This window comes from Sceloporus occidentalis, unplaced genomic scaffold (assembly GCF_023333645.1).
Source record: "Sceloporus occidentalis isolate IW3139 unplaced genomic scaffold, rSceOcc1.0.p SCAF_3, whole genome shotgun sequence".
Classification (NCBI taxonomy): Eukaryota; Metazoa; Chordata; class Lepidosauria; order Squamata; family Phrynosomatidae; genus Sceloporus; species Sceloporus occidentalis.
In genome coordinates this window covers 211,442,872-211,454,857 of record NW_028316983.1, presented here as the reverse complement: position 1 = coordinate 211,454,857, position 11,986 = coordinate 211,442,872, and the positions used below count along the sequence as shown (strand labels likewise).

At 39.1% G+C, this 11,986-nt stretch overlaps 1 protein-coding gene across 2 annotated transcripts in view; it reads right to left on the bottom strand.

The window, feature by feature from the left end:
* Positions 1 to 1,716: 1,716 nt before the first annotated feature.
* The window catches only part of LOC149317437 (zinc finger C2HC domain-containing protein 1A-like), a 36,875-nt gene continuing 26,605 nt past the window's right edge, over positions 1,717 to 11,986 (bottom strand). For both annotated transcript variants that reach the window (XM_089517505.1, XM_089517504.1), the window contains exons 8-9: positions 6,431 to 6,541; positions 1,717 to 5,121 (exon numbers count right to left, since the gene is read on the bottom strand). In XM_089517505.1, the coding sequence (XP_089373631.1) occupies positions 4,947 to 5,121; positions 6,431 to 6,541 (286 nt within the window). In that variant the 3' untranslated portion in view covers positions 1,717 to 4,946. The remainder of the gene's footprint in view (positions 5,122 to 6,430; positions 6,542 to 11,986) is intronic.

Sequence of the window (11,986 nt, the reverse complement as noted above, 5' to 3'; positions counted from 1 at the left end):
TAGCAGCAGCTTCCTATGTGTGTATGTGTGTGTCTTCAAGTCACCTGCTGACTTATGGCGACTTAATGATTTTGCCTAATTTATGTAGGCAAGAAATTCTCATGAGGTGGTTTTGCCAGCTCTTCCTCTGAAACATACCCTACAGCACTTGTTTTTCATTGGCAGTCTCTCATCTAAGTACTGACCAGGATTTGGTGCTTCTAGGTTAGACTCAACAAATTCAAAGGAGATAAATCCTATGATAGGTTTGTCTTAGGGTTGTCATATGTCGGAAATGACTTGGAGGCACACAGCAACACTTATTTGATCTCACTTCACTGGCTCTTGTGCACTTCTTGTCACAGTTCAAAGAGTGGGGTGGTGATGGTTTTTGTCTTTTTTTAACAAAAAAATTAAGCCCCTACATGGCTGGGGACCTGGATAGTTAAAAGGTCCTCCTTCCCTCCATAGCCCTATCTGCAATTCAATATTTGCTTTAGATTTTGGATCCTCTAACTTTCACACAGTATACTAGAGAATATTTATAATGGTGGCTGTCCATTTTCTGAATAATCTGTTCACTGGTGGATTTGGGAGGTACTAATATAGTCTTTCCCAGTATGTTGAGCTATCATACCAACCAATACAGCTATTGGCTGAGGATGGTAGGAGATTTAAAGCCCAATACAGGTGGAGGGCATGAGATTGGGAAAGGCTATTTTATCACTTATTTTTAGGTGACAGGGGCGGGGGGTGGAGGAGAGTTCTACAAGATGTTAAAGAGGTAACAATGACTTAGGTTGTTCTTCTTTGTTAGGACAGCTTCCCTCTATGGTGGTGCTGTTTTGTGTCGATGCATTTGTTGTATAAGACATTTTGGTTATTTAATATAAAAAAGCAGGTGCATATTTTATAAATATATGGTATTTTGAACACTTGTTGTCATTTTTTTTCTATAAAGGCTAGCACACACAACAATCTCCATTACACACTAGCACCTGGTCTTGAGTATTACACTTCATTTTGTTTTGTAGCAGATATATGCCAACAGTTGATTAAAACATACCTCTCCTCCTCCTCCTCCTCCCCTTTCCCCTATGAGCAGTGGCCTCATTTCTACTCATGAGAAACTCTTCAAAAATCATTTTGTAAGCATTAAAATCCAGGCCAGTTAGTTACAGTTCAAAAAACATTCTTTTCCAGTTAAATGCAACTGTATGTGAAACAGCCAAAGAATTCTGTCACTATTGGAAATTTATGTCTATTTCCATCCAAAATGGTAACTCTGTGTAGAAAGATTTTAACATTTTGCAACACTTTTCAGATAACTGGAGTTTATAGCAGGACCCCATCTGGGCTGAAATTGTTTGAAGTGGGAAGGCTGAAGTTTTCAATATTTTCAAAGATATATGTGCCACATCACTGGCTCTTTCACACTAAACAATTATAACACTATGATTTATTTGACAATCCTGGATTTTGTAGTTTGGTCTGTGGCACCAGAGTCCTCTGGCTGAAAATGCTAAATATTATTCTTTAACTGTGAACCCAGGATTCCATAGGATGTTGCTATGGCAGTTAAAGTGGAATCCTAGTACTACAGCTGTGTATTGTGGATGGGCCTCAGGTTTCAGTAAGCTTGCCCATCTCACATTCTATTTAGATACTGAGCAAGTAAGACTAGACCTTGAAAGCCAATATAGTGGTAATATGGCTGCTGCCAGCATTATTAAGTATAATAAGCCACATGAAGAAGGAACAATGTATCTGTATGCAACAAGTTATTTTATTTTAAACAAAGGACTAGGTAACATATTAAGCATTTACAGACTGTTTACAGTGAAAATGAACGTGGGCGGGGGGGGGACAAACATAGGTACAACAAAGAGTAAAAAGGTCACATAACTGGTAGAAATCATTCTTGCTAATTACAAGAGAGCAAAAACAATGATATAATATACTGAAGATACTAGGCAGATTCAACACGAAATATGTGTTGTTAGGTATGTGTAATAAAACATCTGTAGAAACACAAGAAAACACAATACAATTATATTGGATCTTTGGTGAATGAAGATACACATGAAATATCACCAAATAGCTGATGGCCAAAACAGAACATCTCTAGTTAGTATTTCACCATAAGGTTTGAATACACATTTCCTTTTCAGGTACAAAGACTGATCTCTGTGTCACTGCCATTAGAACAATATATTCAAACATGGAGATTAATCCCTGTGATTAAAAATATGAAACAACCCTGAGTGAATTGTTAAATATAATGAGCTTGTCTCTCTGTGAAGGCTAGTGTGTACATGATGTAGAATAATATGTCTGATGTAGTGTCCATATACATTTTAAAAAAACCCCAGTTAGATAGCTGTTTCAAGAATACCAACATACTCGTAAATTTAAAAATACAACCCAGTTCTCCTAAAGGTCAGTGGTAAAATCCCCACTGATTGTTTGAATTAAACCTTTTACCTTGCTATCATGTAAGAATAATGTTGATTTAATCCACTTTCTAGGTAACAAAAAGCCAAAGGGAATGTTTTGGGAAACTTTCTTCTTCTTCTAAGGATTACAGGAGAGGACCAAAATACCTCTGAACTTTAGTATCTGGCTAGGATCACAGCTCTGTGCATGCTTATAATGGCTGCACATACAAGGAAGGTCTGGATGCCTCTCATATTCCCCTTTGACTCAAGTCTACTCTTGATGTCAAATGTCAAGAATGCTTTTCAAATAGAGAATTATGGCCAAAAACTGGGACCCTGAGAATGTCCAGCCATTGCATGGAACCCTGTGTTACATCTTCTTAAATGTCCCTCACCAGTGAAATCTTCATCACAAAATGGAGGAGCTTTGTAGGTCTAAACAGAAAATGGGGTAGGGACCCATTCAGAAACATATTGGTCCATCCTCAATTGATCCCAATTATAAAATAACAACTGAAATGTAAAGACAGTGAACACTTATCATGAAAGGATACAAAACAGCTAATTGATTCAAAGATGATGTCTTCCGCTAACATCAGTTATATTTTCATAATGCTTAGCTAGGACCCATTTACTGATACTTTTTAAATTTCTAGCACAGACAAACCCATATAAAACATTCACTCTAAATAAAATCTTAAAATGGTGGCTTCAACTGTTGAATCAAGTCATATAATCAGCTTCCTGGTTCAGGTTGATCATACCCATTGCAGAATGATCATCAAAAATCAGTATTAACAATTAATACCTCATTACTCCAAATCCATATTTTCAAAGTGCAACTGCTAAAGTACTGTACTTTTAATGCCCCCTCTCCCTCTAAAATTCTAACAGTCTATAACATCATAGATAGAAAGCAAAACTGGCCAATCTTCATAATGAAGATTTAAAAAAATATCTGGATGGAATACATAAGAAAAGGATACAGTAGTGTGTGTGTGTGTGCACGCGCAAACCTCCCAACCCCCCACAATTCTATACATCATGGTCTCTCGCTTCCTTATCAGTTCAGTTCCACTATATATAGCTATTATAAACACACCCACTAAACATTATACAACAGCAGAGTATTAGCTATTTCTCTATAATTCAAACTGGGTAGTAGCACAAAATTGAGTGGGGGCATTGCACATTAAATGCTTTTTAAAAGAAAACCTAAGGTCCACAGATACAGTTTCACACCAATGACCTTCATTCTAATAATCCAGGAGCTGCCATTTTTCATCATGAAGCATATGGAAGTGTATGTAAAGTAAAAGTAGGAAAAAGGAATGTGGTCAGATAAATATATTTCCAGTTGGCAATAGACACACTGAGCACAATTTAAAAATACTGAAAACAAACTTTAAACGTAGATTCACAAATGTGCACTGTTGGGCTCAATGCTACAAAATGCTTGGCTGGAAGCTTAAATTTTACTATTCTTGGACTGACAATGGCTTAGAAGGAGCAGTCCAAAATTAAATGAACAAACTAATCTGGGGGAAAGACATAATAAAATGAAGTGGGATTCATCACCAAGTGAAAAAACAAAATGTAAACTATTTTAACAGAATCATCTTAATACTGAGACAGGGGAAGACCTTCAATGTGCTGTTCAAAATGGCATGAAGACAAAAATGTATTTTGGGTGTCTCAGTCTAAACTCATTTTTTCCAAATTAATAAACTGACAAGGTATTTCTATTCTTACTTTTATTTTGCAGTCACATCTCTATATTTGAGAATTGGGGGGATAATGTAAATCACAACAAACATCTCATTTATGCCTTCCTTTCTGAAGGGAGGATACATATGTGAAATCCTTAGCACTTTTATTTAAAGAAGAAAACATGAAAAATGGAAAGGAGAAATCTTACATCACACATAAGGGACATACCTGTACACACATCACTATATAGTCATTTGGAAGCAGGCTTGAGAAGAATATAAATTGATCAGTTAGAATAATAGATTTGAATTAACCAACCAATTTAAATTGAACCTACTTCTGTGATTACTGAGATTTATAAGGACTCATCAAGCCATCAGATGACTTGTAAGAACATCATCCAGTGTCGATATAAAATAAATTCTATGATGTAATACTACTTTAAACCAGTACTGTTCATGTAAAATTACTTCTGCAGTAGAACATGTTCTTTAAACCAGATGCTTCAGGACAAAAATTAGGGGGAAAATTACAATGGATATAATACAAAGAAAGATTACAAGAATGCTCCTACTTCTTGGGTTAATATTTTGATCCATTAAAGGTATTTCCAATAGTTTCTCAAGAATACCCTCTTCAATGGCACAGTTTAGGTACCTCTGTTTTTATATACAGTATATTTATATATCTATATAAATTACTTTGCAACCAAAAACCATTGCTTTCAGAATATTACTAAGATGTTTTAGTGTGTGTTCTAATAAGGAGGTATCACAGAGATTTCCATGCAGTCAAAGCAAACATGCTGTATATAAGCATTCACAAAACCATTCTTCGAACTCCACATTCACAGCAGAATTTTGCAGATTCAACTGGGTATTTGGCGCCACATTCATAACAGAATTTTGGTAACTGTGCAGGTGAGTTTCCCTCATTGCTTTTGGAACTTCCTCCATTGACAGAAGATGAGCCATCACCACTCTCATATCCAGTCCTTCATCAAGAATAAATAATTAATTAAAATATTACAAAGGTTAGATAAATAAATGTTTATGCATGATATATTAAGTATCCATTCTAACCACTGCCACATAACACCTCTTCAATTTAAAATATGTGGCCTTTTTACAAAACTCTCAAACAAACCACTTCACAAGACTAATTGTAATTTGATTAAACAACTGATTCACTGTAAAACTGCAGTCTGGTGGATTAAATTGGATCCTTGCTATACACATTTTTATCTGTTTCCCCCAACGATTGACGTCAAATTAGTAGGAACCATCCCCATTTAAAATAAAGTGAAATATAAGATCAAAAATGACATAAAATGCAAGTTCTGTGACTGTGATTGCTCTCAGTTAGCCCATTTTGCTAATTAGTCATCCCACTAGGCTGTTATGGGACTGCTGATGAAGTGTTGCCCAAAGACTATGTTTAACTCCTTTTTTTCTGTGCATTTTCCCATGTTGCATATCCCTCCATGTAGAATTGGTATTACTTTTATTGATGATGATGAAGAGAAATAGAGGAATGAGTCTTGCTCTGATTTGTTTCTTTCCAGCTAAAAATAGGTCAAGAAACAGTAGAGAAGGAAAAGCTTTCACCCAAGCAAAACTTTGCAGCTTTTAGAAGCAATCTTAACAGAACTATCACAAGAATCACTAATATGAAAGCAGCTTTATAATTGCTTATTAAGAAAATATATTATTGTTTTTTACAAGTAGAGTATCCTGTACCCAAAATGCTTGGGACCAAAAGGGTTCTGTGTTACAGCTTTTTTCAGATTTTGGAATACCTGTATTTCCATATACAAAATGGGACATAATGAGGCTAGAGAGAAGCTGAGGAGCTGTGAAATGGCAGGAATCTAAGCACAGTGCTTGGTGTGAATCCATGCCTCTCACAATTTCACAGATTTGTGTCTCTCCCCAGTTATGTCTGTCTTCAGAATCGCAAATACAGTATAGGAACAAACATCAAAAAGGTTTGGATTTTGGAATTCCAGATAATAGATACTCAACCTGCTATTGTTTTCTTTTCAAGGATCATATGCTCTTGTAGAAGACTATGAGTAGTCAAAACAACTATTATTTATTCCACTTAGACTTCCACGTCAAGCCCATTTGCCCATGAATTGTTGCTTACTGTATCATCCTCCCACACCAAGCGACCGTGCTAAATGATACCTTTATTTCTGCATTATTTCCAGGTCCCTTCCCATTATAGACTTAAAATTCAGAATTTGTAAGCTATTTTATTCCCAAAACAACTATTTTGTTTTACAAGCCTGCAAAAATTACCTGTTTAAGTAGCTTTCAGAACTGTATGCTTTTTTTTTGTTTGCCATTATGCTCACACCAGCATTTCTGTTCATATTACCAGGTGCTACCATCTTCGATTTCAAGGATCCTCTGAAAAATAATATTAATTCAAGGGATAAGATGAAATTTAGCAGCACACAAATCCTTAAGGCCCAATCCAATTTTTAACATACAACATTTAGCTTGGCTTTCTGTTCAGAGGAGGCAGTGTAGAGAACTGGTAACAGGGGTTTCTTGTAGGCAGAGCAATGTAAACAGAGGGTAGGATCAGATAGGGGACTAGACTGGGGTGGATCACCATTTCATTGCCAGAAAATAGTTTCAGGTTATAGAATTTTTTTAAAAAATGAGAGGAGAAAACTCTTGTAATGTTTCAGTCTGAGATATGAGGATGAAATAAAGGTTCAGCCTGGTTAGTATGCATTCCTCGTAGTAAATGGGCCCAACCTTTCTTGGCTTCCACTATCAAACCAGACTGTGTTCAGAATGGTATGCTGGTTCAACGTCTCACCTAAATTACTGGTAAGCTTTTTCAAGAGCGTTTCTCAAAATCCATTCTAGATTCACTAGCTCAGGTTTCTGTACAAACATTTTGTTTTTTAATTGAGTTATACATTCCTTACCTCAAAAGAATTTAAAAATGACAAATTCAAATGCAAGAAAAGAGACTGCTACTAAACATGAGAAAGACCCTTCTGATGATAAGTGCTGTTTATCAGTAGAACAGACTACCTTGGAAGGTGGTGGACTCTCCTTTTTTGGAGGTCTTTAAACAGAGACTGGATGGCCATTTCTCAGCCATGGTTTAGCTGTGTATTCCTGCATGGCAGGAGATTGGACTGGATGGTCCTTGAGGTCTTTTCCAGCTCTATGATTCCACAACTCCATGATGACAGAAATGGGGGGAAATGTCATATATTGGCAGGAAACAAACAAAACTTCCTACATCTCAGCAAAAGTATATTAAATTCAAAATATGCAACCACCACGTACATGGTATGTTATCAAACTAAACAATGTTCTTGATTAGTAAAATCAGACAACTATTTCAAATTAATTCCTTAATTTCATTTTAAAAAATGATATATACCATATATACTCGACTATAAGTCGACTCATGTATGAGTTGAGGGCAGGTTTTGGAACCAAAATTACAGATTTTGATCTGACCTGTGGATAAACAGAAGGTAAAACCTAAAGGCACAAAAATGATAAAGCTAAGAAAAATTATGCCAAAGAACATAAATGTATTACAAAATTCTGGCAGGTATAACTGTTTGTGCTTTTCCAACCTAGGCAACGAAAAAGGTCAGAAGTGGAGCCATGGTGGACAGAGTAGAAGGAACAGAGTAGAAGGGCTTTTCAAGCTGTGGATAATTGACAGAGTTGGTGCTTGTTTTAGGTGCTCCTGGGATGGACTACGCTCTCACCTTTCACCACTCTCCCCAAAGAAAGAAACTGGTTCCTTTTTTTTTTTTGACCTGTGGATAAGTTGACCCAGTTTTTAATTTTTTTAGACTTATGCATGAGTATATACAGTAAAAGCTACTGAATAAGTTTGTATCTGCTTCTCATGCAGAGGACATATATTGCCATCTAGAGGACAAGAACAAAACATGAAGATTTTAGCACACTAAGAGATTCCATGTCTGTTAAGTGTGCTAAATAGTCATTCAGTGGTCCAGAACACTTAAATCTGGCTTCAAAAGGAAATCTCAAAATAGAGAGCATCTGTGAAAGGAAGTTCACAGAAAAACCAAGAGGCTCAAACCTCTCTGGAACAGTGGGGGGTTTTCAAAACCATTTAGAGAAGTTCAAGCAGATACATACCATAAAATAGGAAATGTAACACAATGACCAAGGGGATCCTGTTTGTTAACAATATTATAGTGCATTTTACGACTGGTTTTAATCATGGCTAGCTGCCCTAAGTGCTGTGTAAACACCAAAATCACAACAGGTATATTTTTCTATAAATACAACGTGTATCCAGCACCTCTTCTCTTAAATCTCTGGTTTTTGGTTTAGGCACATGGATCTGATTGTTCTGTAAAATGGTAGCTTAATACAGGCTCTCAGACTGAGGATGATCAAAAGGTAAATTGACTGGGTCAAATTCAGTGCTTTAAGCAGGTAGAATCCTCCAAAACTAATCCTCTGGAACTAACCGACATAATCCATATCACAGCATGCTACAAGCAGAGAGCAGAATTAATCTCCCCAAGCTCCACAGACACAGCTCCACCATTCCTAGCCCCAGAGACATATGAAAGGATCTCCCTTCATTCCAACTGCTACCACCCTGGCATTGAAGGGAGAGAAGAACTGGCAGTATCTGCTGGACTTGGTCCCCTTCCCCACTGCCATTCCCTTCTCCTTTTGTGTCATATCTTTTTAGTTTGTAAGCCTGAGGACAGGGAACTGTCAATAATATGTAAGCTGCTTTGAGAATCTCTGTGGCTAAAGAGCAGGGTTAAATACTCTTAAATAAAAATAAAATAAAGCAAGATGCAGCCACTTGTAAGACATGCCAAAGGTATTCAAAGAACAGATGGTGCAAGATGACTCAGGCAACTGAACCTCTTGGAATGATTTCACCTGATACTGTAATGGAAAGGATCACTGTCTATGACATATTGGGAAAAAATGTCTTCAGACTAAAATAAAACCGAAATGAGAAGTCAAAAATAGATTATTTACAGGTTGCTCACAGCTGAATTTATATGGCACCTTAATAATGTTACCCAAGAAAGCTTGTTTCTTCAGAAGTATTGGATAGGTGCCTGTTTTCCTTGTCACTCTTTTGATGAGGCTAAAAGCTTCCATGTCAAGGAGGCATCCTTGGCGCTGAACCCTATTTCCAAAACAGGTTCAAAAACCTAGATAAAACCTTGTATTCTGCTGCTCCAGAGACTAGGACCTGGAGCAATGGATGCAAGCTACAGAAAAAGAGATTCCACCTCAATATTAGGAGGAACTTCCTGACAATAAGAGCTGTTCAACAGTGGAACACACTCCCTCGGCATGTAGTGGTGTCTTCTTCCTTAGAGGTCTTTAAGCAGAGGCTAGATGGCCATTTGTTGGGGATGCTTTGATTGAGATTTCCTGCATGGCAGGGGGTTGGATTGGATGGTCTATGATTCTATGTCTAAAACGGAGAGCTGATTCACTGCCACAATGACACGAATACCACCAGCTGCCACTGAACGAAAACAAATTTTCAGCTGCCATTCAAGAACTTGAAGAAAACAAAGCTTGCACATGGTCAGAAGCACTCTGTTTCTTAATTTTAAGCGTGAGCAAAGATGTTACTGTTTCCCAACAGTACATGTGAAGATCCTTTTCCGCTCATATACCTCCCTTTTCCAGATGCGTGTTTATTCCACATAAATTCTCCTACACAGGAGTGTTGCTTTCGCTTGAGAAATACTGGGGATGCATGGCTGTCACTGCTATCGTATCCAGTTCGACCCAATCTCCATTACTTCTCCTCCCAGCTGAGCCCAGCAAATGAATGCTTACATCTCTTTATGGTCTTTTACCCCTGCTTATCCATTTGATTTTACAGTAATTTCTTTGGTTTCTTTTATTTCTCTTTCTTCTCTAAGTGACCTATCTTACCAACCTTTAATGCTGGCCAAAAGACAGAGGAACAAAGTTTGTATCTGTTCTGTGAAATGTTTGCATAACATCCCTTCCCACACAATCTTCTCCATTAGTAATTTTCAAGATTAAATGTGAAGACTACAAGATAAATGCCTTGTTTCTGACAATTCAGGCTGTTTCAACACACAAAAAAGGTTCCAACAAGGAACTTTCAAGTACAGTATTGCTTCTCACCTTCAAAACAAAAGTGAAACGAGTGCTTTCTAGATGGGGTGGAGTCTGTAATTTCCACAGAAAAATATCTGTACAAAGCTAGCATCTTTTCCCATTGACAAGCAAAAGCACACACACAGTCACCCCTCCATTTTCACGGGGACCTGTTCCTGACCCCCCTGCGAAAATGGAAATTGGCTTGAATGGCAGTGTGTGCCCATGGGCGCATACTCCATTTTGTCCCCCTCTGTTTGCCACCCACAAATGGGCAAGGGATGCAGACTTAATGTCCGCAAAAACGGAGGGGTGACTGTATACTCAGAACGAACACAAAACTGATATTAAAAAAACAACACCTTACCATAGTGGCCAAAGTATAGCCCTCCAGATGTTGGACTTTAACTCCCAACACTCCTTATCCTTGACTATCCTGGCTAGAGCTTAGGGGAGCTGCAGTCCAACAATATCTGGAAAAACAATCTTTGACCATCCCTGCCTTCTGTGAACTCCAGGAAGGCCATGACCTGTAAGCCTGAGGGCAGGGAACTGTAGTCTGGAATTTACATAAAACAGTTAGTTTGTAAAACCAACATCACAAGGAACATGTTTCTTGAATGTATGTGTATGTATATGTGCCTTCAAGTCGCTTGTTGCCGCTAATATCACACTGATGGAAAAGGAACTCCTGGAAGCAAACCCCCCCTCATTCACCTTCTTCATTCCCCGCCCTCCCCTAGGATGCAATTTGGGTTGCCATTAGTCCGGACCTCCAAACCGGGACAAATGTAGGACAAAATTTTCAAATGTAGGACCTTTTTTGGGGGTCCTGCATTTGAAAAAGAGCCTCGCTGAGGGGAGGATTCCTTCTCCGCCTGGGCTCCGTTCTCAGTAAGGACAGAGCCCAAGTGGAGAAGGAATCTGCCCCCAGGGAGGCTTTCTTTACCCCCTGGTCTCCGTTTTTGCCAACGGAGCCCAGGGGGAAAAGGATCCTCTCTGAGGGGAGGATTCCTCCTCCGCCTGGGCTCCGTTGGAAGCAGCCCAGGCGGAGAAGGAATCCACTCCCAGGGAGGCTTTCTTTTTCCCTTGGGCTCCGTTTTTGCCAACAGAGCCCAGGGGAAAAAGAATCCTCTCTGAGGGGAGGATTCCTTCTCTGCTTGGGCTCCGTTCTCACCAAGGACGGAGCCCAGGCGGAGAAGGAATCCTCCCCTCAGGGAGGCTTTTTTTTCCCCGCCTGGGCTCCGTTTTTGCCGGCGGAGCTCAGGCGGGGAAAGAAGTCTGGCCTCGGCAGGCGAGGCTTCTTTCCCTCCCTCGGCTCCAGCGGAGCCAAAGAGTGGAGGGAAGCCCCCCCCCCACCAAAGGAGAGGCCTACAGCGGCCTCTCTCTCTTTCCCCCGCCACTATTGTTGCAGACTTTGCAACAAAGCCCGGGGGCGGGGGAAATCCCGGGGGCGGGGCCAACCCGGGATGGGACCGTGCAGACACGCCCAAAACCGGGAAAGTCCCGCCCACAGGCGGGATATGGCAAGCCTAGATGCAATACACAGACTGGCATATGTTGTGTCACAAGAGTTCTCTCTAAAACTAGATGGAGATATCTTCTGGAGGTGGAACTTCCTTTACCAAGAGCTGCCCTCATCTGAACTTAAAGATGATTATTACCTTCTCTACCCTCCACGACACAGACAATTTGTATCAGGAAGGTGCCAAACCCTCTATT